The sequence below is a fragment of the Diaphorina citri genome, unplaced genomic scaffold (assembly GCF_000475195.1).
Source record: "Diaphorina citri unplaced genomic scaffold, Diaci psyllid genome assembly version 1.1 scaffold171, whole genome shotgun sequence".
Lineage (NCBI taxonomy): Eukaryota > Metazoa > Arthropoda > Insecta > Hemiptera > Psyllidae > Diaphorina > Diaphorina citri.
Window position 1 is genome coordinate 148534 of NW_007377608.1, and position 22964 is coordinate 171497.

General features: G+C 38.5%; 1 protein-coding gene across 1 annotated transcript; it reads right to left on the bottom strand.

The window, feature by feature from the left end:
* Nucleotides 1-817: 817 nt before the first annotated feature.
* LOC103505397 lies at nucleotides 818-22381 on the bottom strand. The gene is made up of 11 exons (XM_026820730.1): nucleotides 22352-22381; nucleotides 21816-21911; nucleotides 17623-17754; nucleotides 16826-17031; nucleotides 15643-15799; nucleotides 15207-15345; nucleotides 14426-14439; nucleotides 14120-14250; nucleotides 13240-13341; nucleotides 2048-2239; nucleotides 818-1125 (listed from the first exon to the last, which is right to left on the bottom strand). The coding sequence occupies exons 1-11, from the start codon at nucleotides 22379-22381 to the stop codon at nucleotides 1008-1010; spliced, it is 1317 nt and encodes a 438-aa protein (XP_026676531.1). The 3' UTR covers nucleotides 818-1007.
* Between the last annotated feature and the right edge of the window lie 583 nt (nucleotides 22382-22964).

Here is a 22964-nt window from a genome sequence, read left to right on the forward strand (position 1 = left end):
ATAAAAATGCTAGACTATCTCAATAATGTTGAGAACCAAAACAGGTTCACTTTACCATTCCTCCCTCTCCTAGGAGTTAGTAGGTACGCCATTGCTAGCCTACTGATAGTCAAAACCAACTTTTAATCAACATCACATCCACACCGATAAAAATAATGATACTAAAAAATATTCCAGGTGATAAAAACCAGCCTGTTTTTGTCAATTAATTGTCTTTTAGATTGAGACGAATAGTTTCGAGAAATAATTGCAAAACTTTCTGTGTTATGAGAATAGTTATGAAATATTTGGAAACTTTCCTGGTGCAGTTTCAGTTTTTATCTCCTTCTTGCACCGCTCACTTTGATAAACTTTCCTCTGAATAAGGATGTGATCTAGAACACCTACACTTCCCATCCACATAATAAGGTATCTAATAGGTATGTAGGTAAGGTATATATCTACTCTTCGCCCCCATCTACATATTTTACTATTTACTCGTATGTGATTGCATCTAATTTCTAATAGGTATCTAATAACACTGATGGATGCAATTCAATTCAACCAAAAGTTATCAACCTACGCACTTTTGGCTTACCTGACTATTAAAATATGTAGTGGACTATATAACTCATGAAAACCCTAGTAGAGGGGTGTAAATTACCACGAGAAAAGTAGTGGGTCCTCTGGTTTATTTAGAAATGATAAACCACGAGGTATTCTCTGGGTCTGGTAGCTATCTACATAGTATGGTCTTTATTTTATGTAACTCGTGGCGATAGTAATATTCTCATAGGGAGGTACGAGTATTTCATGTTAGGCTTACGTTTTTTAAACTCCTCAAGAATGATGTAAGGGCTTTTTCTCCACAAAATAACATTTTATTCCTGATATATCTTGTCATCTTCAAATAGGACAAACTTCCAATTTATGTTTTCGATATTACAGAGTTACACTTTTGCGGTTGTTCTTTGGTGACAATGAGATTTAGGTCGGTTTAGGACTCATTTTTCGCCGGCTCCAAGGGCTCACTTCCTTCTCCTCTGAATTTCCGGATTGTACACGTCTCGTCCGGCAATGCCGGTTCCTTCTGAGTCTCCCAGCCACGGGTACTTGCGCGGGCACTCCCGACATGTGGTCAGATACCTGTGGATAGGGAGAGAGATCAGGGATGAAATAATTAGTGAAGATTGGGGAACATTACTGTTCCTTGCGGACGCAGTCATAAGATCAATAATCGGACGCATATCGGCGGAGTAGCTACCTACCTACCGAACTGTTGTAAAAGATACTGACTCTGACCGTGTAGGTATCTAGGTACCTACCAACCAGTTTTAGACTCTTTTTGTTACAAACGGGGTAGTTGGATACTGCTATTTTTAACTAACGTCTGTCCCTATTTTTTTTTCTTTTTAATGTACCTACCTCTATGCCTACCTACCTCGGAACCGCTTTCGCACTACTTTTAAAAACTTGTGACTTACGGAACATCATTTTGCAACCATTCCTATCTAGGAACGGAAACATTTTGTCATTCCACCCCGGTTAGAATTTAAACCCAACACCTTTGAGAATCGAGAGTCACTGCTCTCCACTCAATATCAGAGGTGGGCCTCTTTCTTACCTGGTAGCAGAGATGTTGGCCTCTGGAGGTCAAGATCAATAATCGGACGCATATCGGCGGAGTAGCTACCTACCTACCTACCGAACTGTTGTAAAAGATACTGACTCTGACTGTGTAGGTATCTAGGTACCTACCAACCAGTTTTAGACTCTTTTTGTTACAAACGAGGTAGTTGGATACTGCTATTTTTACCAACGTCTGTCCCTATTTTTTTTCTTTTTTAATGTGCCTACCTACATGCCTACCTACCTCGGAACCGCTTTCGCAGTCGCACTACTTTCAAAAACTTGTGACTTGAGGAACATCATTTTGCAACCATTCCTACCTAGGAACGGAAACATTTTGTCAGAAAGATTCCACCCCGGTTAGGGTTTAAACCCAACACCTTTGAGAATCAAGAGTCACTGCTCTCCACTCAATATCAGAGGTGGTCCTCTTTCTTACCTGGTAGCAGAGATGTTGGCCTCTGGAGGTCTGAAGCCCAGTGCACATTTGTTGGGCAGGTTGCAGGCTTCGAGAGGTGCGGTTTCTGATTTGGCGCACTTCCAAGCGTCATAGTTGAGGAGTTCTTTGCTTGACTTTGGGTTGGTCATCCAAGTTAGTGCTTGAGTGATTGTGACAAACCACACGTCAGGCCTGAAAGACAATGCGATACAATCAGAGGAAGAAGAAAAGCATCTAAAGTGAAAGAGAATAAAAGCACTATTCCACGTGAAAAATTGTAGAGGAAATATTGAGTTTTCTCATGATTTTCTGTACCTGCGAAATACAAGTTTCTTATTTTGCTGAATCTTTTTTCTGTTCTATGCTCCCATGTTCTATGCTCCCATATTCTAGATTTTTTCCAGCCTTAACCCATCTTTTAGGACTGTTTGCCCCTACATCTAAGCATCTGAGTGAGCCTTTTGTGTATAAAGATAATGAAATTGTGTATGCATGTCCTATGTTTCCATTAATTTAAATATAAATCAGATAGATAGCAAAGACACTAATAAAAGTGGTCGTATTTTTGATGCAGGGGTTTGATAAGTTGTAATTTCAACTCTTTGAAGGACGGGTTTTAATTTTTAATTGGAAATCTAAAAGCGTTTCCACAGTTCCGTCCATATTCTCCGGATTCTAACATTCCTAAATGCTAGGTACCTATCTTATCCCATTTTACAATAACTTATTGGGGTCGATTGGATTGGAACACATCACATGCTTTCAAGCACACTCCATTTGTCAAGGGTTTAGGCATTACCTTGCCCTTGGGATCAATTTAATTTGAAGAAACCCAGTTACTGATGAAAATTTGTAATGTTATGCTCCTTTTTCAAAACATTCCTGAATGCTATCTTATCTCATTTTACAATAAGGAACATAAAATGCTCGTTTCTCAAAAAAATTGTTAATGCTAACTTATCCCATTTTACAATAACAGAACTCACGCTCCTTTCTCAAAACATTTCTTGCTAACTACAATAACTTATGCTCCTTTTACAATAACTTATGCTCCTTTCTCAAAACATCCCTTAATGCTAACCCTTCATGTTCTATCCCATTTTATACATATTATGCTCCCTTCTTCCAACATTTCTCCGTTATCCCTTCCCATATATTGCCCAAATAGAACAAATCAATTTTAACTTGTACAACGCACTCGGTCAACTTTTAATGATATGACAACACGTGAGAATAATACAAGTATGATACAGAAGTGGCATTTGTTATTCCAGATGTTTTGTCAACATGATTATGCTTATGACATTCAGTTATTTCAGTTTACATACACATTTAGATTGTATTATTTATCCTATGTAGAATGTAGATACTTCTACTGTGTATCTACTTATAGTATCGAATACAAAACTAAGTTACGTCGGAGTAAAGGGTGTCCCAGAATTTATGCTTTCTAGGTTTTTCCGCTTGAATTGGGCTTGCCAAGGACACAGTTTGAACTGCAATGGGAACGAACGCAAAAGCAAGTAAATCTTGAATTTTCCTATGTCATTTGTCTTAAGGGTCAAAAGTATGTAACACAGGTCAACTTAAATGAGTACCACAGGAATAACAGCAACTAAAACAAAGAATTGAGTGTTTTGAGTTTATTCCGAATTGGTTCCGGGAAAGACCTAAAAAATACATACCTACATTTTAGGACACCTTGTATTATAGGTAGTTAGGTATTGATATTTTATCATTTTTATCGGTATTATAACATTAATTTGTAATCTATGACAATCATAAGAGCTCGAACAGTTTTGATGTACCTAGGTAGAATGATTAGAAAAATATAAAATGTGCTACAATATTGCGAACAAAGTACCTACCTACATACTCGTATACCTACATACCTAATAAAAATTTCAATTTCCTGATGCTATCCAGATAGGTAGTTGAATCCGGTTTCACTGAATTCGATGGATAAAAAAAAAAAAAACGTACCTACCTACCTTCCTGAGTTTGGAATCTAAGGACAAAAATCTAGCATAATCCAGGAGGGTATTGAATAAATTATTTAATTGGTTTAATTAGTAATGGACTTCGGATCTGTAGGTTGTTGGTTGCATTCCATGCGAAGTCATATAATTTATAGAGGCATTCATAATGCTCAACACAATTAAAATTTAATAAAATTCCTTTTCTTTTTTCCTACTTCTTTCTTCACAATTTTTGTAAACAACTTTTGTTTCTAGCTGACTTTGACACCAGAGTAACTAATGACCGTCTAGGTACTTTGACGCCAATGTTATTTGGTAGGAATAAGTGTAGGTAGGTACGAACCTACATAAATAATAGTGAGTAAAAAACTTCTTTTTCACGTAAAACAACAGAACTTTTTTTCACCACCACTTAAGTATCAAGAATTATTGGTCGTTTTATTTTTACTTTCTAATAATACCTACGTATAAGAAATCTGATACAATGTAATGAGAAAGTGCTGTCTTCGTCTAAGCACTTACCAACTTTGTGACATCCCGGTCTTCGCCACAATGCAGAATGACACAGAACCAAACAGCAAGACACCAGAATTATCTGAGATACTAAATTCTTCATGTCTGAAATTTCTTTCAAAGAGGAGTGACGTAATTTTAGACTAGGGTTGCACATTTTCCTTTCATACATTTACCTACGAAAATAAAACTTGGTTATTTTTAAAACAAAGGTCACTTTGAAGCCATGAAAAACTCGAGTTTTTTTTTCACAACATTTCCTAGAAAGTTCAGGACTTTAGGACCTTTGATGATGATTAAATACTAAATACATAGGTACCTTACCTATTTACCTACAGCATGAAGTTATAGGCACTATTTATCTACGATGCGCACTTAATTATAACTAGGTACATGGAAAATGGATATTAGAAGTAACGGCTGATGTAAAGATGACGATCATGTTTTGAATTTTTTTGTCTCGAAAGAAAAAATCTAAAAATAGGAACCATTGCGAACAAAAAAAGAAGCGACTTCATCTGTCCCAAATTTATGCAGACGGAACTGTATCGAACCCGCGTCCAGCGCTTACGCGAGGAAGACGCGCTTCTCTTTTCCATTTCGGGACGATAAGACCTTAACAGTTACAGTTCCTTCTATCAAACCTCAAAATAAATAAATAAATAAAAAAATAAAATAAAAAATAAATAAATAAAATAAAATAAAAAAATAGCACAGTTATGTAGGAGTGGTGGACAGGTAGACAAGAATGATGGCTTAAGAGATCCATTGTCAGTGTCAAGAAGAGATGAAGGACATAGAGGTTAACATTAATACCCGGATGACTGTCAGCACAATATTTGATGCAATGTGTCATGACACTCATAACATGTCATGTTTGCGTGTGACATTCAATGACATTTTGAGGACACGCTGGTTTTGTCTGGGTGGCACCCAGGATGCACTTTTATTTTAACCTTTCTATAATGTTCTCTCAAGTGCTAGAATAGAATATACCTTGTTTTATACTGTCAGCTAGATGTACCAACAAATAAATAGATTAGCTGCGTCCACACATAGTCGACGGCCGTCGATCGACGTCGATTTAGAGATTTGTGATGGTCAAGAGTAAGTTCGGACCAGGACGACATGACATTCAATTTTGTTCAATTAAGTAAATGTTATTTCTTAATATGAATCTCTATTTTGTGTTAATATAGGCTGGAAGGAGCTTCGAACTCTTGGCATTCGCACGCTTGATTTCGCATGTTACTGAAGATTCTGGCAACCTGGCATGTGCTGAACGAATAAGTCGACCTATCAGAACTCTGTAGAGCACAATCAATGATCTTTCGTAGCACAAACAGGAAACAGTTACCTACCTACAATCAGGGATATGCGAACTTTTCCTCGGAAGAGACCATTTTATCTTTGAAAAATCGGTAAATACCATTCTATCTTTATATGTAATTATGTAGGTACATTTAAAATCATATACACACAAGGGGAAACTCAACACTTACCTGATGATAGTCTGGTAGAAAATCACTAAAAAAGCGAAAGAACACTCGACAAAAATAAAAGAGAAACGGTCGAAAAAACAACACGGGGTTTTTCTTTCGAGAAAATTTCGTATTAAATTTTATTCTTTTCAAAATAATAAAATTTCAGTTTCACGTGAGCGGATACCACGCTTTTTCCCCACGATGAAAACTGTGATGGATATAAGAACTTCTGGCTCCACCTATCAATATTCTCAACCTAGGTGTCGAGTGAGGGCATAAGATACCTTTAACTACTCTAGTCTAGTGCATATTGCACAGAAAGGGATATTCTCACAGTGAATCAAATTTTACTAGGATATAGGTAGATTTCTTTCACATGAATTTCATATCAGATATCAGTCATATCAGGTACTTGCCGAAAACTACCCGCCGAAAAACGGGAGTTGAAATTTTTTGTAAGACGGAAACACCAATTTTCCTCAGTCTTTTTCATGTTGGGTAATCCTAAACTCCTCTGGTACTTGCCGAAAACTATCCGCCGAAAAACGGGAGTTGTAAGACGGAAACACCAATTTTCCTCAGTCTTTTTCATGTTGGGTAATCCTAAACTCCTCAAGAAAGATGTAAGGGCTTTTTCTCCACAAAATAACATTTTATCCCTGATATATCTTGTCATCTTCAAATAGGACAAACTTCCAATTTATGTTTTCGATATTACCGAGTTACACTTTTGCGGTTGTTCTTTGGTGACAATGAGATTTAGGTCGGTTTAGGACTCATTTTTCGCCGGCTCCAAGGGCTCACTTCCCATCTTCAAATAGGACAAACTTCCAATTTATGTTTTTGATATTACAGAGTTAAACTTTTGCGGTTGTTCTTTGGTGACAATGAGATTTAGGTCGGTTTAGGACTCATTTTTCGCCGGCTCCAAGGGCTCACTTCCTTCTCCTTTTTAATTTTATTATTATTCAAAATAGGTTTAACGACTTTTTAAGCCCTCGATATTGTAGCCTAATACCCAGCACCTATTGATTAAAAAAATGCTGCGATTATATTTACGTACCTTGGTAGCCTATACAAACTTTTGTATAGCGTTTTGTAGTGGGATGGGGCAATGGGTATGAAAAACAATAGCTCCAGCATGATGGAGATCCCAATACAAAGATATAAGTAGGGAGTAGCATATCTACATATCTATACTCGTATGTATCAGGTAAATGTAGGCATTTCTCAGAAAAATTAAATCCCAAAACCCCAAAGGCAATGGAGCCAAAAAATACCAATACTTACCTAGGTACATGGAATTTTCTTCACTGTTGGAAAAAAAATGTCGAGTAAAACAAAGGACTCACTTCATTTGCTCTTTTTTCTAGTAAAAAGACATTTTGATAGTGACGAGAAGAGAACTCCAACCCGAGTTTAAACTCACTTTGTGGCCCCGGACCTTAATGGATCTATTTTTAGGACTCCTCTGACCTGTATTTTCTCCTGAAGTCATGATCTAATTTGAAGGACATGCTCCTTGCATTCTTTTCCCTATCTCCTTCAGAATTATTCATGGGTCCATATAAAATGTTGGTTAAACATCTACTTGTGTTTCGTTTAAATCTCGTGTTTTCATAACGATGGTTAATAATTTATGATAAATCTTCCTTAAAGATTACGTAGGAACGCTGATTAATCACAAGGAGAGAATGCTTCTAATAAAGCTCAGGATAACTTCGCTTTGTTAATATACAGGATGCTATTTCATTACTTTTTACCTGCCTACGGAAGTTATTAATAAAATTGCCCATACAACTTATACCATTAATCACAAGGAGAGAATGCTTCTAATAAAGCTCAGGATACCTTCGCTTTGTTAATATACAGGATGCTATTTCATTACTTTTTACCTGCCTACGGAAGTTATTAATAAAATTGCCCATACAACTTATACATATTACATACTGTAGCTACCGCACGTGGATGAGCTAAGATCACCAGAAATAGAAAGCAAACTTCGGTCCTTCTGTCTTTAATATCTCAAGGATATGGGAGGCCCTCCCTGTCAGGTCTACCTGATGAGCACACACAATCGGGTAGAGCTGGCAGGCGGATCTGATCAGTTCTACCTGATAGTGAGTGGCTGACCTAAGAGATTCCGTCACTTACTAGTTGGCAAAGGTCCACATCAAAACTTCGGTCTTTCTGTCTTTAATATTTCTCAAGGATATGGGAAGCCCTCCCTGTCAAGTCTATCTGATACCTGATGAGCACACACAATCAGGTAGAGCTGGCAGGCGGATCTGATCAGGTCTACCTGATAGTGAGTGGCTGACCTAAGAGATTCCGTCACTTACTAGTTGGCAAAGGTCCACATCTTGCTTCGTTCTTGAACGTACAGAGTTTCTTGATGTCGTCAAAGTAGAGTCCAGATGGACACAGACTTACGTACGGATGGTGATCTACGCACTGAAACCAGAAAAGATGGGTTCTTATTAGACATGAGGTAAGGAGACGTTAGAAATGGTTGGTCCAGTGGTAATGCTCTTGCTTGCCATGCAGTGGGTCACGGATTCCCAAAGTTGACGTGACGCGACGTTGTTGATTCAGCAGGTAAATGGGAAGTATCGTGGCTCTCATTATGGAATCAGTAGCAGTAGCCAACTTTTAGGGCTGTTTGCTCCCACACCTAAGCCTCAAAGAGGTCTTAGTTGTGGATTCCTAAACATCTACCTTAGACCTAGATTAATTATTTTATCGGATGACGGATGGTGATCAGTAGCTAACTTTACTATCCGTTCATCTGTCCACAGAGAGCACCTTTTATTTTATTAAATTGAAAACCATCGCTTTCATTTTATCTACCTAGGTACGTTCATATTGAACTAATTTTTGATTTAAAAAAAAGTCGAGGGAGAAGAAAGGCGGGGGATAGATTGTCCTAAAGCTTATTTTATTTCAATTGAATTTGGTACCATCTATCACTATCGCCATATATCTATCACGTTCAGCCATCGCGAGCTTTTCAGAAAAAAAAGTGCAGATAATATCAGCAATTAGACTTTTGAATAACTTTCAGGGGCATTCACCTTACTGAGGTTAATCCGATGAATCTAGGAATAATTTTTGCGGCTTTTTTCGACTGGTACAATGTCATTTCGACCCACAATTGCAAGGTGGCTTTGATCCCCATCAACCTTATGTTTGATAATCGGGTAAGCAAACTTTTTATAGAAGTTTGACTGTTTGATAGAGGGAACTGTATCACAATGTCATTTCAACCCACAATTGCAAGGTGGCTTTGATCCCCATCAACCTTATGTTTGATAATCGGGTAAACCCACTTTTTATAGAAGTTTGATAGAGGGAACTGTATCGAACCCGCGTCCCAGCGCTTACGAGGAAGACGCGCTTCTCTTTTCCGTTTCGGGACGATAAGACCTTAGCAGTTACAGTTCCTTCTATCAAACCTCAAAAAAAAAAATAAATAAATAAATAAATAAATAAATAAATAAATAAATAAATAAATAATAATAATAATAATAATAAAATAGCACAGTTATGTAGGAGTGGTGGACAGGTAGACAAGAATGAGGGATTAGAGATCCATTGTCAGTGTCAAGAAGAGATGAAGGACATAGAGGTTAACATTAATACCCGGATGACTGTCAGCACAATATTTGATGCAATGTGTCATGACACTCATAACATGTCATGTTTGCGTGTGACATTCAATGACATTTTGAGGACACGCTGGTTTTGTCTGGGTGGCACCCAGGATGCACTTTTATGTTAACCTTTCTATAATGTTCTCTCAAGTACTAGAATAGAATATACCTTGTTTTATCAGCTAGATGTACCAACAAATAAATAAGTCATTAAGCTGCGTCCACACATAGTCGACGGCCGTCGGTCGACGTCGATTTAGAGTAAATGTTATTTCTTAATATGAATCTCTATTTTGTGTTAATATAGGCCGGAAGGAGCTTCGAACTCTTGGCATTCGCATTCGCACGCTTGATTTCGCCTGTTACTGAAGAACTTTTCCTCGGAAGAGACCATTTTATCTTTGAAAAATCGGTAAATACCCTTCTATCTTTATATGTAATTATGTAGGTACATTTAAAATCATATACACACAAGGGGAAACGCTTGATTTCGCCTGTTACTATTCTGGCAACCTGGCATGTGCTGAATGAATAAGTCAACCTATCAGAACTCTGTAGAGCACAATCAATGATCTTTCGTAGGACAAACAGGAAACAGTTACCTACCTACAATCAGGGATATGCGAACTTTTCCTCAGAAGAGACCATATTTTTATCTTTGAAAAATCGGTAAATACCCTTCTATCTTTATATGTAATTATGTAGGTACATTTAAAATCATATACACACAAGGGGAAACTCAACACTTACCTGATGATAGTCTGGTAGAAAATCACTAAAAAAGCGAAAGAACACTCGACAAAAATAAAAGAGAAACGGTCGAAAAAACAACACGGGGTTTTTCTTTCGAGAAAATTTCGTATTAAATTTTATTCTTTTCAAAATAATAAAATTTCAGTTTCACGTGAGCGGATACCACGCTTTTTCCCCACGATGAAAACTGTGATCAATCGTAACCAACGGTTCTTGGCTTTAAAAACATCAGCGCAATTGTGAGGACCTCGGTCGTCCACGACTGATAGGACCCGTAGGACGGACGGTGGAATCTGTTGGAAAAGTTTGGAAGTCCCAATTGGAGGACTCTTAACTCCTCTTCTGAGAGCAGGTGGGGAATATATTCATTCTCAAAGAAACCTTCTTCTCCCAGTACTTTTGTCCTCTAAGGATTTTACCCGAACACATCATCATTGCCAATTTCAACGCAGAAGGTAGCTAGTGATACCTAATGTTAACGTTAATCAACGCAGAACCCTAGTGATACAAATATTGCATGATAGATAGATACTGTAGATATGTTAGGTACTACCCAATGCACTGGTACTTGGTAGGGCTTATTCGATGTGTAGATCATACTCTCGCCTCCAATTGAGTCCTGAGCAGAACCAATGTTTTATCTGCACAAGAACAAGGGAAAGTCATGTCGAATATTGGAACAACCTTCGCACACCTGACGTTGATGCTACATGATACATGAAGCAATTAGTGCAGGTATACCAGTGTTTGAACATTGTAGCCGACGGCCATCCTAAATTGATTCCTTATTGAATACGAGTGACCATGATGGAATAATCACTTTGGGTGCTTGAACTGCAAGGAAATTTTGACATAAGGGTGCACCGAAAGTTATGCGAGCACCTGATTTATCTGATGTCCTTTTTTTTTCAAGTTTTAGAAGGAACTGTAACATTGGAGGTCTCATCATCCCGAAAGCGAAGAGAGGAGGACAGGATAGGAGAAAGCCAACCGTTCTGTGAACGAACCTAAGCTGTTTAAGATACTGTTCTCTCCGGGCAGGAATCGAATCCACGGCCTAGCGCTCACAAGGTAGCGCGCTTACAGTGCGCGCTGGCTAAGGTGAGAATATTGATTGGCTCTTATCATGATTTGAGAAAGTAATCGATACCTATTGTAAAACGTGATATGAAATCACACGTGACCACAAAACCAGTCTGTTAGTCAGACACGAGACTTGGTCTTCAGTGGTAAGTGGAATAGGTCTTAAAGTTCTACTAAGAATTTTATAAATGGACTGTGAAACTCGTTATTCAACGACATGACCTGCGTTGGTGTAGTGGTCAAGACTCTCGCCTGGTAAACTGGAGTTTGTGGGTACATTCCCTGCCGAGAAATTTGATCTTGTTCTAATTTAATTTGAGAATTTGATCAAAAATAATAGTAGATAGTACCTAACTGTTGGAGGAAAGAGCGTTTTTATCTCCTTCAGAAGATCGGAAGAGCTTTTCTCCTTATACAAATATTGCATGACAGATAGATACTGTAGATATGTTAGGTACTACCCAATGCACTGCTACTTGGTAGGGTTTATTCGATGTGTAGATCATACTCTCGCCTCAATTTGAGTCTAAGCAGAACCAATGTTTTATCTGCACAAGAACAAGGGAAAGTCATGTCGAATATTGGAACAACCTTCGCACACCTGACGAAAGAAAAATAGAAAGTAAAAAAAGTATAATATCTGCCTATGTGGGAGAATGACCTAATTTCTAAGTTCCCGACATTAGAAAATAACAACAAAATTTATATCGGACCAACAGATTTGAAGGTTACGGGCAAGCTACAATATGCTACATTCATAAATAATGTAGAATATGCTAATCAAGCTACCTTGTATCTACATACTAGATCTGCAACAATCAAAGAAAAGAAAAATAGAAAGTAAAAAAGTATAATATCTACCTATGTGGGAGAATGACCTAATTTCTAAGTAGACATTTCAAAATAACAACAAAATTTATATCGGACCAACAGATTTGAAGGTTACTGGCAAGCTACAATAAGCTACATTCATAAATAATGTAGAATATGCTAATCAAGCTACCTTGTATCTACATACTAGATCTGCAACAATCAAAGCAAAGTCTCAGGACAGGGCTTTTCACGAACGCTTCCAAAATAAATAGGTCCCTAACATGGTGAAAATCGGTGGAGCTAACCACCAGGACCAGATATTTATCAGGCTATGTGCAATATCACTTGAGAAAAAATGTTCTCTTAAGCTGTATCGACACACAGAAGGTCGATCGACGGCGTGGCGTTGAGTATGCGTAGACAAGACACAGCTTAAAATTGGATGAATCTTAGACATAACTTACTTTTGAGCAGCCCAGTCCAAGAACTTCGGTGGAGTTAACCACCAGGACCAGATATTTATCAGGCTCTGTGCAATATCACTTGAGAAAAAATGTTCTCTTAAGCTGTATCCACACACAGACAGTCGATCGACGGCACGGCGTTGAGTATGCGTAGACAAGACACAGCTTAAAATTGGATGAATCTTAGACATAACTTACTTTTGAGCAGCCCAGTCCAAGAACTTGTGTAGTCCCTGTTCCAGCTCTTTGATTTGGAACCAGTTGGTGTGGAATGGCATCATGTAGGGTGCTTAGGTGGAGTTAACCACCAGGACCAGATATTTATCAGGCTCTGTGCAGTATCACTTGAGAAAGCTGTATCCACACACAGACGGTCGATCGACGGCGCGGCGTTGAGTATGCGTAGACAAAACACAGCTTAAAATTGGATGAATCGTAGACATAACTTACTTTTGGGCAGCCCAGTCCAAGAACTTGTGTAGTCCCTGTTCCAGCTCTTTGATTTGGAACCAGTTGGTGTGGAATGGCATCATGTAGGGTGCTTTGTTTTGACTGAAATGACGAAGAAGAACTAGATCAATAGGGATAGGTTAATAAGGAAATAGGCACTCATTCTATTGAAAATTCTGGAGTTGTGCTGTGGATCAGTAACAATTCTGACGGTGAATTTGAGTTGTGCTTTCTTTTTGACGCAACATGTACGAGTACGTAAAATCAGAAGTAGGTATAGGTTTTCGTTTAATGTAGGTTCTAGGTTCTCATTATTGTAGGTTTATAGGTTCTCATTCATGTACTTACGTGTAGTATTTGTTGAAATCTTCTTTGAGCCACTCCAAGACCTCATCTGAGTCATGGTTGTGCAGATAGATCAATAGGGATAGGTTAATAAGGAAATAGGCACTCATTCTATTGTAAATTCTGGAGTTGTGCTGTGGATCAGTAACAACTCTGACAGTAAATTTGAGTTGTGTTTTCTTTTTGACGCAACATGTACGAGTACGTAAAATCAGAAGTAGGGTAAGTGTACCATTTATTCGCCCACCTAAAAAACGTACCATTTATTGGCCCACCTGTGGGTCTACGCCACATAAGTCTGAACGAAGAAGAACTAGATCAATAGGGATAGGTTAGTAAGGAAATAGGCACTCATTCTATTGAAAATTCTGGAGTTGTGCTGTGAATCAGTAACAACTCTGACGGTGAATTTGAGTTGTGCTTTCTTTTTGACGCAACACGTACGAGTACGTAAAATAAAAAGTATAGGTTCTCATTAATGTAGGTTCTAGGTTCTCATTATTGTAAGTTTCTAGGTTCTCATTCATGTACTTACGTGTAGTATTTGTTGAAATCTTCTTTGAGCCACTCCAAGACCTCATCTGAGTCATGGTTGTGCAGAACACATTGGTCCAAGTAGGGGCAGTGGCCACCTTCGTACGACTCTACGAAATGGGCGTTCAAAGGTACTTCCCAAACACCTGCAAAGAGAGATTTTCAAGGGTTTAAAAAGGTGTTTTGAACGATGGCCCATCAGCGTCGACGGAAACCGTACGTACACTGCCTTGACAACATAGATTCACTTCTTCACCTTGTCGATCGATGGCGTCGACTATGTGTGGAAACAGCTTTACTTTTGCTGCACTTCCCAAACACCTGCAACGAGAGATTTTCGAGGGTTTAAAGGTGTTTCCAAACACAGTCGACGCCGTTGAACGATGGTCGATCAGCGTCGACGGAAACCGTACGTACACTGCCTTGACAACATAGATTCACTTCGTCACCTTGTCGATCGATGGCGTCGACTATGTGTGGAAACAGCTTTACTTTTGCTGCTCTTCTCTTCCTAGTTATTTCCCATAACACGTGATCGGTTGTTCAAATCCTACAAAAATCAGTACATAGTCCAAAAAGACCGAAAAGTCTCGGTAATCGAGTGGTCGGTTGTCAGCATTGTCAGCTGGGGATCTGGAGTTTGAAAACTCAAATCCTGTCCGATATTTCTACGATATGCGTTACGTAAACGGCATCGGCATGAAGTTAACCTTTTGCGGACAGATTCATGTGTCACATGAAATCATGGTTCCGCCATTATGGTAGGAGAAATATAACTTAAATCTGGCGATGTGATTGGTTGTTCAAATCCTACAAAAGTCAGTACATAGTTCAAAAAGACCGAAAAGTCTCGGTAATCGAGTGGTCGGTTGTCAGCATTGTCAGCTGGGGATCTGGAGTTTGAAAACTCGAATCTTGTCCGATATTTGTACGATATGCGTTACGTAAACGGCATCGGCATGAAGTTAAAGAGCCCCCACGCTTTATGGACTAAATAAAAGGTCCACGGAAAACACTAAAAGTCCGTGTATCCTTTACCTTTACTAAATTCTCGAGGATGAAAACCCTCAAAAGCTATTTAAATTTACCTGGGAAAGATTTGGTGGGACAAGTGCCGGATTTACACTCGTGAGGAATCTTGTGATCCAATGTGTAGGGCCAGACGGGGAATTTCAGGGCCGGAACTGACACTGAGCTGTCGTAGATGAAACCAAAGTCCTCAACAACCTGTGAATATCAAGGGACCCTGTTATTGATTTGGAGCATACTAAAATAATGATGTAGTACCTACCATTCATTGAAAATCCCTCAATTGCTGTCCGTAGTTCCGTACCCGTGAGAGAGGGATGACAAATATTTCACCGTGGAAAGATTGGGATTCTAAAACTCGTTAAACGCTCAGAAACAATACATGGGCTAATTCCATATCCCAAATGTCATTCCACGTATTTCATGTCCCTCCATCTCTTAATTTAAAGAAGATTGAAGAGGCTCAAGAGGACATGAGTGAAAGTTGAAACTTACCTCAAACTGAGTATTTCTTCCAGGCAGAAGGAATGGCGCCCTCATGCCCACGATGTCTGAGCGAGTTATGTTGGCAAAGTGATGAAGGATCTCTCGCATTCCGATCATTTCACCCACCCACTCCTCGTAACCTTTGTCCTGAAGGCCGTCTTGTAGTCTGGGGGAGACAGAAAATATTATTTGTTAGTTGGGTTGGTGCTTTTCTTGAAGACATTCAATTGTGATACGAAAAACTGTCTCTATCACTTGACCGTAAGAAGGGCCAGCTCTTGGAAATGGTACCATATTCCTTGGGGGAGTTCAAAGGATAACAAGGGAGATCCTCTTCGTTTTCTTTTTCTCATTTCTGTGATAACAAGTGCCAAAGTCTTTCTTTAAGTACATAATTATAATGTTTTTTTTTTTATTTTTATTTCTCTCTTAATATTCGTACCTGTTAAATCTATAGTAAGCCTTCCTACATAGGTAAAAATGTCTCATATTTTTATATATATACGTTTTTTTTAATTTTTATACCTAGGTATATATTTTTTTTCTCGTAGTTTTAATTTTAAGTCCATGTTTTAAACACCGCAAGGTACTGGCAATTAAAATAAATTATTATCATTATTATACATATTATTACCTTTTTCTGCTGTTCTACAGCTGGAAAATCTTGTATATCTATACTTATCATTCTTCCGCTGAATTCTATATTCTATCTAACTTTTAATTATGTAAATATGTACACTATCGACAAATTGCTTCAACACATTAACTCACCTACCAAGTGTCTGAAGTGACTTAGTTATGGGTCTGTTCCTATAACCATCACCAGGTATCCAATCTTCATCTAGCATCTGTTCCTCCTATAAAATGTATAAGATCTCCATAATTTTCCATCAGTTCCCTATGGGGTAGCTGAAGAAATGCACTGTAGTACCGGGGTGGGCATTTCAGACGAATTTTCTGTCAAAATAAATAAAGAGCTAAAAAGGCATCCTTCTTACAAAGTTCACTTACGAAATGGTTTCCACACCGATCTCGTGACCGCGGTTGGCCTCGTAACCTTTGTCCTGAAGGCCGTCTTGTAGTCTGGGGGGAAACAGAAAATATTATGAGGTACTACAGTGCATTTCAGACGAAATTTCTGCCAAAATAAATAAAGAGCTAAAAAGGCATCCTTCTTACAAAGTTCACTTACGAAATGGTTTCCACACCGATCTCGTGACCGCGGTTGGCCAAGTTTTGGATCATACTGTAGTCGGAGTACTCGTGGGAGATGAAGAACGTCCCCTTCATGGGACACCCGTTAGGGTTCTTCCTGGAATCTGAGAAGACCTTCTGGTAGTGATCGTAGTTGTTTAGATTGACAGCTCCGTCGAAAGTCAACAGGATCATTTGGGGTGTCTGTGAGGAAGAAGGGAGATCATGGTGAGTTGGTGAAGTTAAACGTAGGCCAGTCACTAACTATCCGGTAGACCTGACAATTACACCTGATCAGGTCTACCTGATAGTGAGTGGCTGGCCTTAGGAGGACTAAACTTAAACGTAGGCCAGTCACTAACTATCCGGTAGACCTGACAATTACACCTGATCAGGTCTACTTGATAGTGAGTGGCTGGCCTTAGGAACTAAGTGGTCCATTATTGAACGAAGTTAGTTTCTTCAAATCGACACGACGGTTTAGCTTTTCACCTGTATGACTATCTGCTAGTTTGTTTCACCATAACTATTATTGAACGAAGTTAGTTTCTTCAAATCGACACGACGGTTTAGCTTTTCACCTGTATGACTATCTGCTAGTTTGTTTCACCATAACTCCAGAATAGTTGATCTGATTTTGACGAAACTTCATAAACGTGTTCAACATTACGGAAATTTAATACTTAAATTTGGGCCTTGTGAAATCTCTTTTGTTGACTGAATTCTATACAGTTATTACAGTTCAATGAGCTAACGAAAGACATCTCCTGATTCTCCTCCCACAACATCACTTACATCTTCTGCATCCAGACCTCCAGGGATGATGGTTCCATCTTTGCTGCAGAAACAGTAGGGTAGTGTGCAGGAGCTCTTGTCACATCTGGTGGCCAGATCTGTTGGTGCCTCATTATTGAACGAAGTTAGTTTCTTCAAATCGACGCGATGGTTTAGCTTTTCACCTGTATGACTTATCTGCTAGTTTGTTTCACCATAACTCCAGAATAGTTGATCTGATTTTGACGAAACTTCATAAACGTGTTCAACACAACGGAAATTTTACAAACCATTCAAAAAGGCTGTCAGAGTAAAGGCATGAAAATGCAATCTCTTCCGAATTTTCCGTCCTCGAGTGTACATAAAGCCGAACAGGCGAAAACCATAAGGCAAAGTAAGTTTGGACAATGTAAAGACAAGAAGGTCAAAACAGAAGATAAAAAAAGGTAAAGTGAAAGTATTGATTGCAGATAACGACCTTTAGTGATAAGAAACAAATGAACGAGAGAGGAAATGAGGACGAAAAAAAATTTGAACAAAGAAAAATACATTCCTTTCCTTCCTATAGGATAAGGAAAGTAAAAAGAGCAACGGAAAATGTGTTTCGAACAAGCAAAATAATAAAGAGAAAAATAGTCCTGAAAAATGGAGAAAAGAGGCTATGCTGGTAGACGGGAAAATAAACCAAAGCAATAAGATAGGAAATTTATGAGGAAGGAAAATAGGTCAAAATGGAGGCTTGTTTAAAATAACAACAAATTTAACAACAACAAATCTAACAAGAAACAACGATTTACAAATTAATGTTGTCCTGCCAGCCTAGTTAGCTTGGAAGGTAGCTGCCCTGTAAGTGGTAGGTTGTGGGTTCGATTCCCGCCGTGTGCGAGCTTTATCCTAAACCGATGAAGTTCGTTCCCGGAAAGGCTGACTTTCTTCTATCCTGTCCTAGTTATTTTCTCTTCGATTTCGGGACGATAAAACCTCCTTTGTTACAGTTCCCTCCGTCAAACCTCTGGGGATTTAGGTGTGGTTGTGACATACCCTTTTCAATATCTTTAACCGTTTAGTCCGTAGAGCTGACAGCAAACAGCGGCCAAAAAATGTCAAAAGACGGAAAAAACGAGTAATGCGTGAGTTTTGTGCAGTGCCCATTTCCCTAGTCAAATATCTGCGTATTAAATTATTAAAAGCATGTCAAGTGTAAAGCTCCCTAGTTGCTTCCTCCAACAGGAACCTAAGAAGGAAGTAATGAGATGGAAAACATCTGCCAGAGTGAGATGGACATCTACACTTGAGCCTCTAGGTGGGCTTTTTGTGTATCGATATCCTTATCGACTTTTTAGGTTATTTCAACTCTTGACGTTAGTTTTTCAACACGGAGTGTTTTTTGAGCGATTATGCTTTATGAGGAAGGTTGATGGATCTTTTTGTTAGCAGACCACAATAGAATGTTCATCTCTTGTTCACTATAAAAAAGACTGATCGTACTATTCTAATACCTACCTGGTTATTGATTGATGTGGTTTATTGAATAACTTCACTACTTTTGGTAACAATATCTTCTGTGGTAAGAATAACTCATGTATAGTTTATTTTGCTACATAGGACCTAGGAACATACTTTGTGAAGTTACCCCATTCTCTTTTTCGACAGGGGATTGACTTGTGTTGGAGTAAGTCAACATCCACCCCTGTAGCCCGTAGGTACCTACATGAATACCTTATAGAGTTTTACGAGCCTGATATAGCGGATATCAAGCGTGGTTGGTGACAAGTGACATCATACAAATGGAAACAGAGAGAAATTACGTAACTTCATCTTTCCCCAATGACCATCAACAGGTACCTTATTCAAGCTAGTATTAGATTGGTAATTAGTGAAAAGGGAGGAAGTAGGTGCCGCTGCCTACCTACCTAACTGATATAGGTAGGTACTAGGTAGATAATTATATACCTAACAAAATCACTCATAATTATTACAGCATTTCTAGCTAATTAGATATTTTGATATTACCTATAAATTAGTCACAATGCTTGAAAGGACGTTCTCGAACCTAATAATTAAAAGTTGCTATATTTACCTACTTTGAAGGTACAAAATCTACCTATAATAATGAAAGGTAAACAAAGTCACAATTACTTATTATTATGCTTGCAAGTAAGTAGGTATTTACCTGCCTCTCAGAATTTCTACATATGAATAATTACGTCCTTACTCGTACATATACTTATACATACCTAGTATTATTATAGCTGGTACCTAACTTGGTAAGTACCTTCCTATAGGTAACAGGTAGGTGTTACCTACTTAGAATACCTACGGGTAATAGAAGGTTGTTGGTGGTTGATGACTGATGGGATGGGCACTCATCTATGAAACCAAATAGGAAGCGGTCAAGGAGAAAGTAGCGGATATCAAGCGTGGTTGGTGACAAGTGACATCATACAAATGGAAACAGAGAGAAATAAAATTACGTAATTTCATCTTTCCCCAATGACCATCAACAGGTACCTACTTATTCAAGCTAGTATTAGATGGGTAATTAGTGAAAAGGGAGGAAGTAGGTGCCTCTGCCTACCTACCTAACTGATGTAGGTAGGTACTAGGTAGATATATACCTAAAAATCACTCATAATTATTACAGCATTTATAGCTAATTAGATATTTTGATATTACCTATCTGCAAAATAGCTACAATGCTTGAAAGGACGTTTTCGAACCTAATAATAAATTAAAAGTTGCTATATTTACCTACTTGAAGGTACAAAATCTACCTATAATAATGAAAGGTAAACAAAATCATAATTACTTATTAATATGCTTGCAAGTAGGTATTTAGCTACCTCTCAGAATTTCTACATATGAATAATTACGTAGGTACTTACTCGTACAAACCTAGTATTATTATAGCTGGTAACTTGGTAGGTAAGTACCTTCCTATAGGTAATAGGTAGGTGTTACCTACTTAGCGTACGGGTAATAGAAGGTTGTTGGTGGTTGATGACTGATGGGATGGGCACTCATCTATGAAACCAAATAGGAAGCGGTCAAGGAGAAAGTTGATTGGACAATCAGATTATGAGAATATGAGATAGATCTCAATATGATTTCTGATGGCTTGAATGAATATAGGTAGGTATGTAGATGAGGAGAATAGAATAGAATAGACCTTGTTCATACAATTATACCTGTATAGCCTTATGGAATTGATACTGATGATGAGTGCATTTAGGCATGTGATCTTGAATGAGGTAAAGGTCCGAGCAAAGTGGATCATTTTAGAAATTTTAAAGTTTAGAGGCATGTAAAAAAATAAAGCTAGAATTTCAAGAAAAGATGTACCTATCTCAGCCTTAGCTCCAGCACATTTATAAGCTGCATAGGTACCTAATATCCACGTACCTACCTGATAAATACATTGAGATAGGGATGTCTTACGTGAGCAAAGTTTGCCACGTCTGACGTCCTTAAAGGTAAAGTTATTAACAGGTGTGCATTGATTAGAAAATATCGACCACCTTGTTTAATATCAATATTTTACAATGGAAATTGAATATCTCGTTGAAATTGCACAACATACCCAATACGCAATACGTCTTAGTCCTTTGAACTTCCAACAAACTTAAAACATTTTGTTGAAGAATGGGTAGAGAATTGATTCTTGTCAATACCTATGTGATCATTGTGATACCTGTGCTATCTTTTTGCTATACTATAGACTGGTAGGTAGGTATATATGGATTATAGGTAACTTAAAAAAAAAAGATAGCTGCCAATCCCACGAAAAGAATACCTATACGCACTACGGATAATAATCCATTAGATTTTAAAAAACTACTGATAAGAGCTGGAATAAAAAGAACACTGCTGGAACTGATTCTTACCAAAGGTTAGGAAACTAACAAAAATGACGGCAGTTATCACTGAAAATCCACATGTTCTATTAAAGATAGACATAATCTCACTTGAGCTTTTTACGATTTAATTCACTTAACACTACTGGAAAGTAGCATCGCTGGGTAATACTGACACTCGACGAAGTTCTTACTCAACTAACACGGCTTCGAGTCTTTAGACTGGTCGATTTCTTCTTTACCAGAAGAAACCTTTCATTTATCCTTCTGGCAGGAACCTGGAATATGAAAAGAACATACAATACAATTTGAGGTTTGAAAGGACATTAGTTTCAGTAATAGATGTGTACTCCACCTTACTCGATCGTAACCAACGGTTCTTGGCTTTAAAAGCATCAGCGCAATTGTGAGGACCTCGGTCGTCCACGACTGATAGGACCCGACGGACGGTGGAATCTGTTGGAAAAGTTTGGAAATCCCAATTGGAGGACTCTTAACTCCTCTTCTGAGAGCAGGTTGGGAATATATTCATTCTCAAAGAAACCTTCTTCTCCCAGTACTTTTGTCCCCTAAGGATTTTACCCGAACACATCATCATTGCCAATTTCAACGCAGAAGGTAGCTAGTGATAATGTTAACGTTAATCAACGCAGAACCCTAGTGATACAAATATTGCATGACAGATAGATACTGTAGATATGTTAGGTACTACCTAATGCACTGGTACTTGGTAGGGTTTATTCGATGTGTAGATTATACTCTCGCCTCCATTTGAGTCTAAGCAGAACCAATGTTTTATCTGCACAAGAACAAGGGAAAGTCATGTCGAATATTGGAACAACCTTCGCACACCTGACGTTGATGCTACATGAAGCAATTAGTGCAGGTATAGGTACCAGTGTTAGAACATTGTAGCCGACGGCCATCCTGAATTGATTCCTTATTGAATACGAGTGACCATGATGGAATAATCACTTTGGGTGCTTGAACTGCAAGGAAATTTCGACATAAGGGTGCACCGAAAGTTTTGCGAGCACCTGATTTATCTGATGTCCTTTTTTTTCAAGTTTTAGAGGGAACTGTAACATTGGAGGTCTCATCATCCCGAAAGCGAAGCACGAAATGGGCGTTCAAAGGCACTTCCCAAACACCTGCAAAGAGAGATTTTCGAGGGTTTAAAGGTGTTTCCAAACACAGTCGATGCCGTTGAACGATGGTCGATCAGCGTCGACGGAAACCGTACACTGCCTTGACAACATAGATTCACTTCTTCACCTTGTCGATCGATGGCGTCGACTATGTGTGGAAACAGCTTTACTTTTGCTGCGGGCACAAGTATGAGTTAAACCTCTAAGAGGGTTTAATGTTGAGAAACACTAGAAATCTGCCTGATGGCCAGTTCAACCGATAGGTCTGCTATCACCATGCAATCAATAGGTAACGCGTTCCTCGTCAGGAACTCCTATAGAGGTCGCATTATGCTTTATACAACGGTACAATGGACACGTG